Source organism: Brienomyrus brachyistius, chromosome 3 (assembly GCF_023856365.1).
Source record: "Brienomyrus brachyistius isolate T26 chromosome 3, BBRACH_0.4, whole genome shotgun sequence".
Classification (NCBI taxonomy): domain Eukaryota; kingdom Metazoa; phylum Chordata; class Actinopteri; order Osteoglossiformes; family Mormyridae; genus Brienomyrus; species Brienomyrus brachyistius.
This window is the reverse complement of record NC_064535.1, coordinates 30,003,289-30,021,001: the sequence shown is the minus strand read 5'-3', so window position 1 is coordinate 30,021,001 and position 17,713 is coordinate 30,003,289. Positions and strand designations below refer to the sequence as shown.

Below are 17,713 nucleotides of genomic sequence, written 5' to 3'. Positions count from 1 at the left end.
TCTGACCTCTGCTTACCATCCTCAATCTAACAGCCTAGCAGAAAGGACCAATCAGGAGGTCTCCAAAGCTCTGCGATTGTTTTGCAAGGACAGACCCACCGAGTGGGCTACCCACCTTCTGTGGGAAGAGTATGCACTGAACAACCATATAAACCCTGTCTCTAACCTATCACCTTTTCAGTGTGTGTTGGGCTACCACCTACAGTTCTTCCCAGTTTTCCCCAATCGCCCTGCCTGCTTTCTCCTGCTCTGCTGTTCTGCCTGCCCTACTTGTCTCACCTGTTCCATCCACCCGCCTTCTCCTGCCTGCCCTACCTGCCTGCTCCGTCCTGCCCTGCTCCTCCATCTGCTTCGTGTCCCCCTTCCCATCGTCGTCTTTTCCCATCACTCCACGTAGGACTGACCTTCCTGGACACCAACCTCTTGCCTGCTCCACGACCACGACTTCGGATTCTCCCTTTGACCCTGCTTGTTTCAGGTTCAATCATTAAACCATTTGGACACCGTATTACAGGGTCTGTCTCTTCTGTCGTGACCGTACACCACAATCTAAAGGCTGCCTTATGTCCTCATCCATCTGACGACATGCATCAAGACTAGGAAGGTGTATGCCTGGTTGCATTTGTTGGTCCAGAAAGTAATTCAACATGTTTAAAAGTAAAAGTGGGGCACAAAAGAGGAAGGAAAAGAAAAAAAACTTTGAGCAAGTTCAAACCTCAGAGGAACCTCATCCATATTTATGATGTCGTGTGGGCCGATCGAATGCTCCTCTATCTTTGCATTAGTGAATTTGTGTAAGTTTGAAACTTTTTACTCGTAGGCGGGAGGGAGCTGCTGACACAGAATCGTCAGTGCCCTGATGGACAGGCCTCTACCTCTCATAAATCTGAGACACCACGACGGTCCACCTCTAAAATCCTCAAACTTCATTGTGGTGGTGATTGTTTTGGCTTTGCCAAAAAAGTCAGATCTGCACAGTTGAAACACCTCGGCCATCTGCTTTCTGTGCATTGACCCAGTCTTTAAGCTCATTGTCTAGTTCCGGCCATCTGCTTTTCTTCCCTCTGAAAGCTGTTGTTGTCTTTTTGCACTGAGTCAGTTCCTCACGCTGCTGTTTCCAACGTCTTACCATTGACTCATTAAGGCCAAGCTCCCGAGTAGCAGCTCTATTTCCTTTTCCAACAGCCAGATCGATCGCCTTCAACTTGAAAGCTGCATCATATGCATTTCTCCGTGTCTTTGCCATGATGAGGGTGTGTACATAACAAAATAACTACCTTAATCAGAATGATTCAGTGGGAGCGTGCTCCATTTAATGTAAAGAGTTTCATTAGTTCACCTAAACCTGTTTGGAATTTCATTGGTCTAATGTTACGGGACTCAGTTTTTTTGGCGGCATGAAGCTTCTGAAACCGGGAAAAATCCATAAATTAGCCGCTTCATTGTTTAAGCCGTGAGGTTCAAAGCATGGGAAAAAGTAGCGGCTTATATTCCAGAAATTACGGTACATATTTCGGTTTGTTTTATTGTAGTCTTTGTAAATTTGTATATAGTTTAGCCTAACCCAGCCACTTAAGGGAGCAAGCCAGCTCAACTAGTTGCCGGTCCCAAGCCCGGATTAATGGGGAGGGTTGGCGTCAAGAAATAAAGAGACTGTATCTTCACTGCATCACTGATGTCAATATGTGGGAAACATGTGGTTGTATAAATAAATGCGTTAAAGTAGGTTAATGATTCTGTGCTGTCTAAATTGTATAAAAAAATTTCTAGGCATAGCCAAACAAATCTCCTCCTGCTTGAAAATGCAATTTAGCCACTAAAACTTTACAGTTTTTGTGAGAAACAGTTGAATTCTCTAGTTAAGTTTTTTGTGATCCTGCACCTACACTTTAAAACTCGTTTCAGTGCCGCCACATACACACATGCGTGCGTGATCGTGTGCGGGGGGGCCCGATTGGTGTTTTGCCCCAGGGCCTTGTGTGCAGTTGTTCTGCCACTGACCACGTACTATATATACCAGCATGTTGGAGACAAAATAGGTGATTCCTCAGGCTGTTCCAAAATTACACATGGAATCGGGAAAAACAAGCCAAAAATTTTATATATATATACATTTCTGAATTTTTTATATATTTTTCACAATCTGATGTGTAAACACCACCTAGATGTGTGTTTCTAGGTATTATGGGAAAACCATCTACAGCAGAAGTACTCAATTATATTTAAAAAAAAATATGTACCCTAGAAAGAAGAAACCCTGTTAGATAATATCAATGACATGAAATTATTCAATGTATCATCTTACACTTTGTGATCAGTAACCCCCAATGTCAATGATGGTTCTAAAAAATGTCAACAGGAAGTCTCTTGTGTCAGGTGACTCTTCAGGGGCTCTTCATGTTACCATGGATGCTCTGGTTTCGATGCCAGACCATCCCCAACTATATAGTCACACACCAAGGTTCAATTTGAAAATGACAGTTCATCTAACAGCAAGTTTTTGGATACACTAAAAAAAGAGTGATTTCACCATTGGGGTCTTGAGCAAGGCCCTTGACCCCAATTGTTCAGGGACTGCCTGACCCCTTCTTACTTTTATCCAAAGTGACATAGAATTATCTACTAAAATTAAGCTAACGTGTATATCAGTGTAGCAGAATTATTTTTATGGATACTGCACTGCCTCTCCTGGAGCTGACATCTTATCGTAGTAGAGGGGTTTGCATGTTCCAATGATCCCAGGAGCTGTTTCCCGAGGCTTTATGCCCCTGGTAGGGTCACCTAAGGCAAACAGGTCCTGGGAGAGGAACCAGACGAAGTGCGGCTCACAAGACCCCTAATGAAGAAAAAATATTGGATCCACGGTTTCTCTTGCCCGGACGTGGGTCACCGAGACCCCCCCCTGGAGCCAGGCCTGGGGGTGGGGCTCGATGGCGAGCACCTGGTAGCCAGGCCAGCACCCATGGGGCCTGGTCCGGCACAGCCCGAACAAGACACGTGGGTCCCCCTTCCAATGGACTCACCACCTATAGGAGGGGCCATAGGGGTCAGGTACGATGTGAGTTAGGCAGTGGCCAAAGGCGGGGACCTTGGCAGTCCGATCCTCGGCTGCAGAAGCTAGCTCTAGGGACATAGAATGTCACCTCTCTGATGGGGAAGGACCCCAACCTGGTGCGCGAGGTTGTAAAGTTCCGGCTAGATATAGTCAGGCTCACCTTGACGCACGGCTTGGGCTCCTTGAGGGGGGGTTGGACCCTCTTCCACTCTGGAGTTGCCCGGGGGAGAGGCGCCGAGCGGGGGTGGGCAATGACAGTGAAACTTGGAGTGGCGTGATTGGGAGGAACACCCTGGCGGATCTGAACCTGAGCAATGCTTTGTTATTGGACTTCTGTGCTCATCACGGATTGTCCATAATGAACACCATGTTCAGGCATAAGGGTGTCCATATGTGCACTTGGCACCAGGGCACCCTAGACCGCAGTTCGATGATCGACTTTGTAGTCGTGTCCTCGGATTTGTGGCCGCATGTCTTGGACACTCGGGCGAAGCTGTCAACTGATCACTACCTGGGGGTGGGTTGGTTTCGCTGGTGGGGGAGGAAGCCGGCCATATATAATGAGGGTCTGCTGGGAACGTCTGGCGGAATCCCCTGTGAGAAGGAGTTTCAACTCCTACTTCTCCCATATCCTGGGGGAGTCGGGGGACATTGAGTCCGAATGGGCCATGTTCCGTGCCTCCATTGTGGAGGCAGCTGACCAAAGCTGTGGCCGTCGCAGCAGCAATCCCTGAACCCACTGGTGGACACCAGTGGTAAGGGATGCCGTCAAGCTGAAGGAGGAGTCCTATCAGGCCTTTTCAGCCTCTGGGACTCCAGAGGCAGCTGACAGTTACCGGCAGGCCAAGAGGGATGCGGCTTCGCATTCTAACCGAAATAATAGTAATGTATCATCAGAGTTAACAGATATGTACAACTGTGTATCATCTGCATAACAATGAAACCCAACACCATGATTTCTAATAATGTTACCAAGAGGTAGCATGTATAGGGTAAACAGTAGTGGGCCCAGGACTGATCCCTGTGGGACACCTTATTTAACTTTGGTGGCCTTGGATGATTCATTGTTCAACAACATGCTTTGTAATGTGAGTACTTTTATCAATATGATGGATATTGTATAGATATTAAATATCAATGATTATATAGAGATACTGGGAGACCCTAAGAGGGCAGAAGAGGGATTTAGAGTCAGTGTATCCTGTGCTTTATAAGGAGCAAATAAAAGCCATCTATCCATCCATAGAACACTTCTTCTGGTGATGGTCACCATTTCTATGGAATCACTTCGTTCATTTCAGCAATTGACCAACCACAGGGTGTTACTGCTTTCACTAAACATCACCTTCCCTCTAATAAATCACATTTTTAAGAGTTTAGAGGTTTTTATTTACACAACATTAATCCTTTATTTACACGAAACATCATACATTTTTGGGTGCTACCAAGACGGTAGTAAACGACTTTTGTTGGTAAAACTATACAGTAGCTGATGGAGGAGATGGTTTTGTACATGAGGAACAATTACAAGGGCTACTAAATATGAACCAGCCTTCTGCTTAGAGACAACAAATACAGAACTCGAGGGAGATTTTTGTGTGATCCCCACCATACAATTTGTAGTGTTAATGATTATATCATGTTTGTTATACCTGACAGTTCCTACCCCAGTCCACAAGGCAGCTTTATTCCAGACTGAATGTCCCGGGTAGACCCCTTCCCTTAGCCATGTCTAAAGAATGCTCGCTCTAAGGTCTCAGTGAAGCGCTCCCTCATCGCCTCCCGAAAACCTGCGTACCACTCAAGCAGATGGCGGCGTCGCTCCGCCTTTTCAACCTCATTCCTGGTTCGCTCACGCTCCAGCAGGCCAGGCAGCTCCCGCCAGTCCCTGAGGAAGAGGAAGGGTGCCCCCTGTGCTTTGAGAAGGCGCAGTGGGCCAGCAGGTCCCCCCACGCAGCCCCCAGGAGCAGCCACATCCTCTACTACCGGCACGGAGCCCAGGGAGCAGGCCTCAAAGATGCGATAGCTTTCTGCATTGATGCCCACTGGACATAACGTCAGGTCGCTCTGTGCTAGCATGTCATGGTACTGCTGCAGGCTCTCGGCTGTCTCTAGGGGGAGCCACCTGCAACAGTGGGGCCATGAGAGTGCAATAAGGACACGTGAGCACGTCTTCCTGAGTACATTAATTATCCACTAGTAAAAAATCATTTACCAAATAGTACAAATCACTCAGTGCAATATTTACAACAGTGAAAGGCCTGTGGTTAAGTGTCGGGATGCCACAATACCAAAATCAATTCTCAGTATTACAGCAAAAAAAATAAAAAATAAACATTTTAATAAACTTTTCTTAGTTAAAACTAAGAGAATCAATATACTATAAATAAAGAATTATAAATAAATGGTAGTAAACCAATTTGCCACCAAAAACATTGTTCTGGTGACATCACCGGACAAATGTATAATTTTCTGCGGTGGTGCACGAGTGTGTGTCATACTTGTCTCTCGTGGAAGTCAGACATTCTTTCTCCCAGCCCTGCTTCAAGATCTTCATCATGGTCTCCCTGGAGGAGTTCTTGTAGACCGTGCCCATGAAGTTACAGAGGTATGGTCTGGCAGTGTTCACCAGCTGGCTGTTTGGCACAACCACTGGGAAATCCCTGTACCTGGATGACCAAACATGCAGTATAACTCTGTACCAGCTGTCAACCCTTACTAAGATAAGCAACTTAAAAGCATAGATGGACTGATAAATATATTACTTTTTTAAAAAGATTGGTTAACATTATGTATTATTGTTTATTTTGTCTACCCAGTAACAGTCAAAAAAGCAATGGATAAAAGTGTGGCACTCACGTGGCCACGCCCAGAGGCCACTGGAGGACGTCATGCTCATTGACCCAGGGGCTGTCATACACCAGGAAGAGGCAGTCCACAAAGCCGCCATGGCTGCGCAAATAGGGGCGGAGCCAGTCGTTGGTGCAGTGCTCATCACCTAGCAGAACAATGGCCACACCCAACACAGAGCCGGCCCGTGACAATGCGCCTACATGCTGCATCCACCGGGTAGCGTAGGAGATCTTCTGTTCCTCGTGCCCATTGAGGACCAGCACTATGTGGGCTGTGTCCAGAGGAAGGTGGCCCTGGACCACAGCTGGGCCTGTGTAAAAACTGTTGTGGTACACAGGTTAGAGACTTGGTAGTAGCTCATGACTGTCCATAAATGTGCTAGAGGAACCGGCAAGCCATCGGAATCCTTGTTACGCTGTGTTCTCGCCATTCCTTCAGAAAACTCCCAAGCCTCAAACAATGTGTTCTTCTCAAACCCAAAACCCCATGCCTCTTAATCTGTGAGGGGATGGAAATGTTTTTTTTTTCAGTTTGTCACACTTCCTTCATCAAAGGGAACTAGCCAGGTATCTGAAATGAAGATTATCTTTCCCCAGTCATATTTAATTTACGAGGTTGTCAGGCAGAGGATTTGGAATAGAAACAGCAAATAAGCTTTTCTTTACTGAAGTTGGCTCCCAGCATTGTCAGGCAGACAGAGAATCCTGACTGAGACAAACACCCGAGCTTCATTACAACTTAAGCTTCAGAGGTGTAAAAGGATATTTTTACTGTATGCATAACACATTTCAGTAACTACCTGCTTTTTCTCATTTTAACACTTTTAAATCAATAGATCTGACTATTAGTAGTACTCAAAACTACATTTAAAATTAGTTTTAACAATAGGGTACTTTTTTTATCCTTTTGGTGCACAATTTTAATTCTTAGTTGTGTAGCGCTCTACATACCAAGTTAAAACTGCAAACCCACGCAAACACAATGCTTGTTCACTGGGCAAGGGAGAGATGTCACCTTCATTGGACAGATGACATAACCTGAGTGTAAATAGTGTGTTTCTGGTGTATTCCTCTGATGAAAGGTTGAATTTTGCAAAGACTACACTGCTCAAAAAAGTTAAAGGAACATTTTTTAATCAGAGTATAGCATCAAGTCTATTAAACTTCTGGGATATTGATCTTGTCAGTTAAGTAGCAGAGAGGGTTGCTTATCTTCAGCTGCTTTGATGTTAATGAAATTAACTGGTGCACTAGAGGGGCAACAATGAGACGACCCACAAAACAGGAATGGTTTAACAGGTGGAGGCCACTGACATTTTTCCCTCCTCATCTTTTCTGATGGTTTTTTGGCGACGGTCAGTGTCACTACTAGTAGCATGAGGCGATACCTGGACCCTACAGAGGTTGCACAGGTAGTCCAAATTCTCCAGGATGGCACATCAATACGTGCCATTGCCAGGTTTGCTGTCTCCCCCAGCAAAGTCTCAAGGGTATGGAGGAGATTCCAGGAGATAGGCAGTTACTCTAGGAGAGATGGCCAAGGCCGTAGAAGGTCCTTAACCCATCAGCAGGACCAGTAAATGCTCCTTTGTTCAAGGAGGAACAGGATGAGCACTGCCAGAGCCCTACAAAATGATCTCCAGCAGGCCACTGGTGTGAATGTCTCTGACCAAACAACCCGAAATAGATTTCATGAGGGTGGTTTGAAGGTCCGATGTTCTCTATTGGGTCCTGCTCTCACTACCTGGCCCCATGGAGCTTGATCGGTATTTGCCATAGAATACCAGAATTGGCAGGTCCGCCACTGGCGCCCGGTGCTTTTCACAGATGAGAGCTGGTTCACCATGAGCACATGTGACAAACGTGAAAGGGTCTGGAGAAGCTGTCTAGAACATTATCACGCCTGAAATATTGTTCAGCATGACCGTTTTGGTGGTGGGTCAGTGATGGTCTGGAGTGGCAAATCCATGGAGGGACGCACAGACCTCTACAGGCTAGATAAGGGCACCTCAACTGCCATTAGGTATCGGGATGAAATCCTTGGACCCATAGTCAGACCCTACGCTGGTGCAGTGAGTCCTGGGTTCCTCCCGCTGCATGGCCATGCCTGGCCTCATGTGGCGAGAGTATGCAGGCAGTTCCTGGAGGATGAAGGAATTTGACTGGCCTCCATGTTCGCCTGACATAAATCCAGTAGAACACCTCTGGGACATTATGTTTCGGTCCATCCGACGCCACCAGGTTGCACCTCAGACTGTCCAGGAGCTCAGTGATGCCCTGGTCCATATCTGGGAGGAGATCCCCCAGGACATCATCTATCATCTCATTAGGACCATGCCCTGACAATTTCAGGCATACATACAAGCACGTGGGGGCCATACAAACATACAAGTGTACAATTTTGAGTTGTTGCAATGAAAATTCAGCAAAATGGACTAGCCTGCCACATCATTTTTTCACTTTGATTTTTGGGGTGTCTCAATTCAGCCCTCTGTAGGTTTGTAATTTTCATTTCCATCAAATGATGTGGCATTCTTTCACTTCTAACACATTACCCAGTCTACATCAGTATAGATGTCCAGCACATTTTTTTTCCCCATTGAGATTAAATTTGTTTTCAAGTGTTCCTTTAATTTTTTTGAGCAGTGTATTTTTTCCTCTTAGAAAAGGACCAGGGTAGGACTGAGACGGAAAGGTGAGGCAATCATGATCGCTCTGGTCATCTGAAACAGAACCATAACATATAGTTAGAAACAACTGCTCCTCAATTGATCCTCTTGGCCAAGGATGGAGAACGTGATCCATGCAGAGCCGTTGTGGGTATGGGTTTTTTGGATGACCTTTCAATCAACCAGTAACAGTGGGTCCCCAAGCCTGGAGTTGAGAACGACTGCTTTATTATTGGCTGACAGAGGTCATCTAAAAGACCCGCACCCAAAGTGGCTCTCCCTTAATCAGATTCACCACCCCAGCTCTTGGTATTGAGCTCAATTGGAGGTTCTTCTGGCAGATTCTCTATGTTACAAAGTCACGTTGTCCAGCTGAACATACACGATTTTTAGTATCTTACATGTAGTGACTCTCCAACGCATTCTAATATCACCCCTGCTTAACCATATTCAGCATTAAAACAAAACTTGCTTTGACTGGTTAAATGACTGCATTCAACATCAGCTTTATTAAACTTCTTACTTCAGAAATAAATGAAATACAGTATCTAGACTGATTCCAGAAAAAGTCCAGCCTGCCTCACCCATAAACATATGGCCTGGATCCCTGCATGCACCATGTGGATGGGGGAAAAAAAAAAACCCTTACCTTGTCCTTCAGGCTCCCCAATCAAAGACACTATTAATACCTGTCTAATCCTACAATGCCATTCAATTACCAAATTTTGTATGAGATGTGAATTTACCTGGTTTTAGTGTGAGATTTCCTAAGTGCTTGGGCCCTAGACAAGCTGGACTTTCCCAGATAATCAGGAAAGACAGTTGAAATGTGCTTGTTTTTAACATTACACTACAGCACCTGTGCGCTTGCAAAGTCTACCTTACATCTGAGTGGCTTGTGCAGACACGCGTGCTTCAACAATGGACAAGCTCGTGGCTAAAGATTATTGTAAAACATAGGCAAAAGCCAAAATCAAACAAAATGATGTCCGTTAGATGTCTGGCTGGCTTATGGTACAGACGGCCGGTGGATGAAACAAAGAGATGGGGGAGGACAAACACCCATAATTTTTCTACCTGACTATGTGCTGAGCGCATACAGATGCTTTAAATTTCCTCAGGCAGCTGATTGCTTGAATTTACCAAGGTGTTCCAGTTTTCCATTCAGTTCTGATCTGTCGCCTATGGCTTACTCACTGGGGGCTTTGGGTGAGGATACTGTAAAGCGCTTTGAGACAATGTAATGTTGTGATAATGCGCTATATAAAAATAAATTTGTTGTTGTTGTTGTTCTGATCAAAACCAGATGTGCAGGTTATGATACCTGCACATTATTTAGTGCAGCAGGGGTCTGTATTGCACAGCTGTAGGAATAAAGGGGTTTCAACATAGAACGCTTCCACATTTGAACAATAAGCATACTCCCTTAACATCAGATTATTCATAACCGTCAGCAGCCATAGTGGAATTCCAAGTGTGCATTCCTGCAAAGGCACCTACCCTACTTATTTTTCATGTCTCAGAAACAGAGTAAACAACCAGGCACACACACAATCTGGAAGATCACTGGAATTTTTGAAAGACTGTAGAATAAAGTCTTTTTTTCCATATAAAATTAGGAACAGATAATCCTTGTACATAACTTCTCCATTTGGGTCAGGCAAATGGAAGCTTTTTTTTTGTAAAATGTTGAAAAAAATCAAGATTTGTTGTCATACTTTAATCCCAAAAGTATATCTGCACCTCTTAATTTTTGTATTTTATCTCTATATTTCCATGAAGATGTAACACAGCCCAAGTCTGTCTGACGGTTGACTATGAAACAGAGTCTTGTAGAACTAGAGATGCTTCTTTAACTGATTATGTTGACACAGCACTGATCGAAAGTGTCCACAGTTAACAGCTGTATGCTTATTACCACAAGAGGGCAGCAGCACCACACAAATGAACAAGTCCTGCTTTTGGGGAAAATCTAGGAAGATCACCCCTGTTATTGCTTGTGCATAATCGTATAGTCAGGGTATAGTCAAATCATAGGGCACACACAATGAGATTAGTGCATTAAATCACACAGAGGATTATCCGCACTATTTTAATTATTGTAATTGTCATTTTCAAGTGTCTTTTCCATTCTACCTTCATGGCTGAACCCCTTAAGCTTCCTCTGTACACGTGACGCACATAAAACAGCAGCAGCACCTATTTTAACAAAGAATGTTACGTCTCCAGAAAATATTTTAAATTATGAATGTTTTCCTATGAATATATTTCAATGAAAGATTGGATTTCTCTCTTTTTTCAGTGCAAAATGAAGCTACTGCACTAAAAGCAGGATTTTTTTTCGAACCCTTTCTGCAAATCTTTACAAGGGGTGACAATAATTGAGGAGAGCAACATGTATACATATTTCTGGACAAAATAAGCTTGCAGGCAGGTGCTGACTCCTGCATCTGGAATACATGTTACAAAAACATCTCAGTCAAGAGAATACTGCATGGAAAAGGGTAGAAGCTTAAAGGATTAAATAGCAGAGATTGACTAAAACCCCCACTCTGGGTTTTGTGACACTATCCTAGGGTCTCAGGGAAAAACAAGCAGCACTAAAGTAGACCTGGGAAGTAAAGGAAAACTCACCTGAAGACTGTATTTCCTGAGACCACCTCCCCTTCCCTCCACTGTGCTGTTCGGTGTGGGGGGGACAGCGTTCCATCTAATATGTGCTCCCAAAGATACAGCCCTGCACAAAGTTATTAGTGCTTTTTAAAACATAAATATTTATTTATTCAGCAGATGCTTTTGTCCAAATTAATGATACAGAGTGAAAATAGCATGAAGTCAGAGAAGTCCAATTCAAGACCAAGACCTTGAGTCTGAACACTGAATTTACCCTTATCATTTACAAGCAAAACTGTATTAAACATGAAAATCCTTTGACCTAACATCAGTATTTAATCAAACACCCAATACCAAACCAGTGCTAACCTGATTAAATATTTATGCAAGCCACTTAACATGAGAGATGTGTAAAAATCTGTATGTAATACATCCATGGTAAAACTGGCTGTTTATTTGAAAGGTAAAATAACATAAAGTAGCACACACTGTAATTAGGGTCATCCACATGCATACACCCTGTCCTTACAATGGGGTTGGCGGCAATAAAACTCGCCGAGTGGGGTGGGGGAAAAAGAAAAAAAAAATTCAAATCAATCAAGCGGTGATCAGAAAATATAGGATAAATTTCATCCCGTAATGCTTCAAAAAAGGACAAAGCTTTTTATCTTTCAATAAGAGACGAACCCCTACTATAAGAAATGGATGGCAACTGTATTCAGAAAAGTAATTTCCCCCTTCAATGCTGTGAGGGTAAAAAAAACTAATAACGATAAATGATTTGAGGTATGTCCAAGTATGACTGATGTTTTGTCTACTAGTGAAACTTGAAATATATAAAACAGATAATGTAATGACAAGGCAAACTAATCAAAGAACTCATGCAAAAGGCATAAAAACAGCAGTTTAAATAATACCTGTGTATCTTGCTTCTGAAGAGAACTAACCACACGAGGCTTTAATGGTGACAACACTCATTCTGGTTTTAACAATATCCATTGGACTAAACAGTATAGAGCTTGCTGTATATCAGTGTGTGTGTGCATGTTAGAAAATCCCTTTTGTGATTAACACAAATCAAATAACTGACACTGACATCCTGTTATGAAGGAATTTCCAAAGTAGTGTTACACTCTGGAACACTTCAAAAATTAATAAAATAACTGCTGTATACAGCCTTTACAATGAATCTAATAACATTATTTTTGTAATTGTATTTTATTAACGTATTATTCTGAGAGGAGTAGGAGAAATAAAGTTTATCACTGGTGGAGAGAAGAAAAAAAAAAGTGTTACTTTAAGAGTCTAAAGTAAGTTGCTCCAGTGCAAGACCGACAACAACAATATTATTCAAGGCATTATGTGATTCAAGAACAAGTTTGCTGAGAAGGCGAGATAAAATTAGAAAATTAGATGAGGTAGAAAAAGGAGATGGTACACTGAGTAAGCTGAGCAGGATTAAAGGCGCCAGCAAAGTTAAGCTGTGTGGTGCATTTCCAGGGAACATGTGTGAGCAGAAGGCAGGCAGCGGACATGCAGGTCAAGAACAACTAAAGCTAGGGAGAAAACCAAGTCCACAATGCAACAGCAGAAATTAAGCACAGAGATGGCCATGAGATTTTCCAGGCCACAGTTGTAAATAAGAAACATGTTCTTAATCTGTCTTGCCTGGTTAAATAAAGGTAAATAAAAAAATAATAAAAAAGCGAAAGTTGTTCCTTGCTTACTGATATTAAATTCTGCTTTATGAAAAAAGCACTATTCTTGGATCACACTCCAGCCTCACATTTCATATGCTGTATTGTAAATTTGCCTCTTTTAAATATCTTAATGTTATTTTTTTTTTTTTATAAAAAATAACTGTGTTGTAGGTGTAGTTCAGTATGAACAGTCACTGAAACACCAGCAGAGAAATCACTGTCATTATCATCAGTATTCAGAATATGAGTCATATCGTACATAACACAATAACTATATAACCAATGACCCACGCAGTATTGCTATGAAACTAAACAAACCTGGATATTAATGAATGATCCCACAACCGAGACGACTCACCAATGGCAGCTTTGCCCCAGATTTGCACCCTGTATCTTTGGGGCTTGTTCTTGGCAACATGTTGCTGGTGCAGCCGAAATGCCTCCCTCCGCTTCTGTAGGTGCAAAAGCCCAAGCTGATCATCCTCCTCCCATGGATTCCATTTACCTTCTCCCCCAGGCAAGGGCAGGCTGCTTCGGTGCTCTGGACCTACTAGTCGGACATTGGCTGGAAGCACAGAGATGCCCATGAGAGAGACCCCATTTGCCAGTACAAACAACCATGTCAGTCAACCCATGCACAATGCTCCTACATTCCTATCCACCAAGTTTATAGCAATTGAGGCTTCTCAGCAAAATCCATGAGGTATCTTTCAAGTGGTTAGAATATCATGATGAAAGTCGGGCTTTCTATTAAAGAGGACAAAATGTAAAGTAGCACATCGGCATTTAAAATGCGGCTAGAACTACATACCAATGCTGATGGCAATCTATAAAAATACTAAAAGACAAAAAAGGAAGCAAACACTCAGTTGTGTATGGAAATTGAAACTGATGTAAATATCAAATACTAAAATGGTCACCTATTTGCTTGCTTCCACGCATCTATTCAGTAGGGTGCCTACCTAATCCACGGGGACACTATGAGTTAATTAGTTACATTTTTCTTGTGCATTTACTAGTTTGTTTCCTTGATTAAAAGCGTCATCCAGCTGTTTCACATTAATATTAGTGACACATGCATAATTATAGCAAACTGACTAATCGCACACATCAAGAGCTAAAGTGAAATCCAGGTCTTTTTAATCGAAACGGTAGGTTACAGTCCCTATCCTAGCTCATAGTGTTCCCCCTGACATGGCTTAGGACAGGTGATCGCCCTACTATTCAGTTAGGGCTATTCTTAAGGATTGAGCCTTATGAAGCTGAGGCAGTGTTCTACTTCTCGAATCCATCCAACTCGATTTACTCCAACCTGAACGGAAAACGTCAAACTAATCATTTAAAGACAACAAATGAATAACAACACCTAATAATACATCTCTAATAAGGGTCCAGTAAATGCTTCACTTACCGACGGGATTCTTTTTAACAACTCGGTGCACTCGGGAAACAACTTTTACACTGAAAAATACACTATATGCAGCATACAAGGAAAATATTACATATACAAAAATAATAAGGTAGCATATCCTTCTGTATGTGAATTTCATCTTTTTGCGTTTACGTTATCATTCTGTATTTGTATTTCCATCCGCTGTCAATCCGCCCGCGCTTATTGATTGTTTCACAGCTGACATTTTGATAGCATTTAATGCGCCGGGTCTTTACGGCCACGACGAAGGACCCCGGCGCGGTAGTGACGTCATCTCGCTAAAAAGGAAACTGTGCCTCCACATTATAACGAGTATTTATACAGAAAAAATGCAAAGTACTATGAACTGAACTTACCTCAACATTTCACCCACAGTCATTGTACAAACGTTAAATTACTTGTTTAGGTTGGGGTTGTTTTCCTATATTCAAATTAAAATGGCCAGGGTTAGAAATGGTAAAAAAAAAATTGTATTGTAACAGATTGTGCTAAGGGATTCATCTCCTGTGGAGGAGGTGCAGGTACATCCTTGTGCAGCCACATGGCAGCTCTTCTTTATCAGACTGTCCACTATTCCCAGCTTAGGCTCAGATAAATTCCCCCAGTGTTCAGCTGCACAGAGACTGAACAAAAGTGGCATAAACCAAGGACTATGGTAAGTAATCTGATGCTTTGATTTTATTTATGGATATCTGTTCAATGTTTATAGAAAAAAATGTTTTTGTTTGTATACAGGGTATTAAACCTGGTCCAGTAAACAAAATGATTATCCTGTCAGCCAGACCAAGAGAAAGAAGACTGGTAGAAGGAATCAGGTTTGTGTTGCTATCAATACTACACCCAGGCACAAAAAAATTAAAAACTAATAGTGACTATTTTTGTAACACACCACCAAACAGTGCACAGTGAAATTTGAGTGTTGGAGCAGTGAGTGGGTACAGTACCTTACTCAAGAGCATCTCAGTGGCAACTAGGTGGGAAATCAAACTCACAACCCTCCAGTCATCAGTTCCATTATTTGAAATGATAGACCACCAATGCCCCCAGTGACATTTGGCATGCACAATTACACGTGCATATGTATGCACTCCTGTCCCCACCTACCCACATACACACTTGCTTACATACATCTATGGACATACACACGCACTTAAACATACAGACCCACAACCACACATGCTCACACATAATACTGTTGCATACATGCGCACATGCCTACACACCACTTTTGCACATATATATTTCTTATTTATAGCACACTTGTTTCCTTTTGTCTTTTTCACAGAAGCAGCTTATATAAAGGTGTTAGCTCATCTCTGCCGGCAATATGCTTACAGTTCATGACGTGTACCATGACCTTCTTCTTGATGAAGCTCCCATGATCACAACAATGGCTGTTTCCAGTGATGTACCTCTGGCTGACTCCATGTTCGGACAAGTGCAAGAGGGAAGTGTGCTGTCCTATCAGATGCCAACAAAGACTGTCCCAAGGACCCGTCCACACACAGACGCCCCTTCTCCCCCACAGCTGCCACTCTCCGGTTACAGGTTGGGACCCTCTGCACGTGCATTTGTCTGCTCTGAACATCACCATCACATGGCATCCCTTGAGACATCTTTGGAGACAGCACACAAAATTGAACACAGCACACGAGAACAGAGTTCTTGTGCTGAGGGGCACCAACTAAGAAGGTGCCGCATCACCTCTACCAAATTCAAAGAGCTCCGTCACACCAGGGGAGAAAGCTCTGCTGAAAACCTCGCCATCAGGCTGCTAACATGTGGCGGGGGCTTGACATGGGGCCTATAGCAATAGAGGAGTACTGCAAGGTAAGGGAGGTGAACTACTATCCATGTGGGTTTCTGATACACCTTGATGCACCATGGATAGGTTCATCACCTGATGGGATAGTGTACGATCCTGAGGGGCAGCCAGTGATCAAATTCCCAAATGTAACAAGCTATGTGGACTGCCCTTCCATTCAGATCAGGCAGGGTACACAGACACTGAGGCGATCTCATCCTTATTACTGGCAGATCCACGGCCACATGTTAATTTCTGGGTGTGACTGGTGTTACTTTGTCATTTACACACAAGACGACATATTAATTCAGTGGATTCCCCATGACATGGAAGTCACTGAAACCATTAAAGAAAAAACTGACCGTTTCTTTTTTTTATTTTTACCAACGCCTTCTTGGATAATTAGTGAGTTCATGGCAATGTGAATGTATTTGAAGTTGCTGTGCTGAATATAATAAATGTGAGTAAAATGTTTGATTTTACTGCATTGTTTGTTTATGCAAAATGACTGTAACAGATGACTTGGATTTAAGTATTTAGGTGTTTTGTATTGGTTAAGTAGTTAAGGTAAATGACTAGAACTAAAAAATGGGTGACGATAAAAGCAATTTAGTAAAGTTTTTTAAAAGGCAGCCCTTTAGACCTCAACTATGTGCAAACAAATTTCATGCAAATATAAACAACAGTAGGGAAAATATGAGTTGGCCTATTTAAATTTTTAAATTTAAAAATGAGTTGGCTGCTCAAGTTTAAAAAGGCAGGATAAAAAACATTGTATTTTCATAATCTGTTTGCATATAAACAAACGTACTATACATATATATAGTAAGTATAATGAGTAGTAATATATATACACACGCTTCATTATACTGTACACTCACCGGCCACTTTATTAGACATCACTGTCCAACTGCTCGTTGACGCTGATCAATCAATCACATGGTGGTAACTCAATGCATTTAAGCATGTTGACATGGTCAAGAAAAACCGCTGCAGTTCAAACCGAGCTTCAGAATGGGGAAGAAAGGTGATTTAAGTGACTTTGAACGTGGCATGGTTGTTGGTGCCAGACGGGCTGGTCTGAGTATTGCAGAAACTGCTGATCTTCTGGGATTGTCACGCACAAGCATCTCTAGGGTTTACAGAGAATGGTCCGAAAAAGGGAAAACATCCAGTGAGCGGCAGTTCTGTGGGCGAAAATGCCTTGTTGATGCCAGAGGTCAGAGGAGAATGGCCAGAGTGGTTCAAGCTGATAGAAAGGCAACAGTAACTCAAATAACCACTCGTTACAACCAAGGTATGCAGAAGAGCATCTTCGAACGCATAACATGTCGAACCTTGAGGCAGATGGGCTACAGCAGCAGAAGACCACACCGGGTGCCGCTCCTGTCAGCAAAGAACAGGAAACTGAGGCTACAATTCGCACAGGCTCACCGAAATTGGACAATAGAAGATAGGAAAAATGTTGCCTGGTCTGATGAGTCTCGATTTCTGCTGCGTCATTCGGATGGAAGGGTCAGAATTTGGCGTCAACAACAAGAAAGCATGGATCCATCCTGCCTTGTATCACCAGTTCAGGCTGGTGCTG

The 17,713-nt window shown here is 42.9% G+C and overlaps 1 protein-coding gene and 1 long non-coding RNA gene across 5 annotated transcripts; one reads left to right on the top strand and one right to left on the bottom strand.

The window, feature by feature from the left end:
- Positions 1-4,420: 4,420 nt before the first annotated feature.
- On the bottom strand, positions 4,421-14,562 carry rxylt1 (ribitol xylosyltransferase 1). 3 transcript variants are annotated; one of them, XM_049007618.1, is made up of 7 exons: positions 14,454-14,542; positions 14,301-14,362; positions 13,248-13,454; positions 11,211-11,313; positions 5,915-6,229; positions 5,557-5,724; positions 4,421-5,180 (listed from the first exon to the last, which is right to left on the bottom strand). In XM_049007618.1, the coding sequence occupies exons 1-7, from the start codon at positions 14,459-14,461 to the stop codon at positions 4,778-4,780; spliced, it is 1,266 nt and encodes a 421-aa protein (XP_048863575.1). In that variant the 5' UTR covers positions 14,462-14,542; the 3' UTR covers positions 4,421-4,777. The 3 variants fall into 3 exon arrangements, with proteins under 3 accessions (XP_048863575.1, XP_048863574.1, XP_048863577.1); XM_049007617.1 differs by having other exon boundaries at positions 14,301-14,562; XM_049007620.1 differs by lacking the exons at positions 14,301-14,362; positions 14,454-14,542 and having other exon boundaries at positions 5,915-8,630; positions 13,248-13,284.
- Positions 14,563-14,574: 12 nt separating this feature from the next.
- On the top strand, positions 14,575-17,121 carry LOC125738540 (uncharacterized). Of its 2 annotated transcripts, XR_007396855.1 has the most exons (4): positions 14,575-14,976; positions 15,057-15,136; positions 15,607-15,869; positions 16,532-17,121. It is a non-coding gene; the product is annotated as an uncharacterized LOC125738540 (long non-coding RNA). The 2 variants fall into 2 exon arrangements; XR_007396854.1 differs by having other exon boundaries at positions 15,607-17,041.
- The last annotated feature ends 592 nt before the right edge of the window (positions 17,122-17,713 follow it).

Coding starts and splice junctions, on each gene's coding strand:
- rxylt1 (XM_049007617.1), bottom strand. CDS start 14,439: ATGAAATTCACATACAGAAGGATATGCTACCTTATTATTTTTGTATAT. Junction 6,230..11,210: donor TCAGGAAATACAGTCTTCAG/GTGAGTTTTCCT, acceptor GTACCACAACAG/TTTTTACACAGGCCCAGCTG. Junction 5,725..5,914: donor TGGCCTCTGGGCGTGGCCAC/GTGAGTGCCACA, acceptor TTGGTCATCCAG/GTACAGGGATTTCCCAGTGG.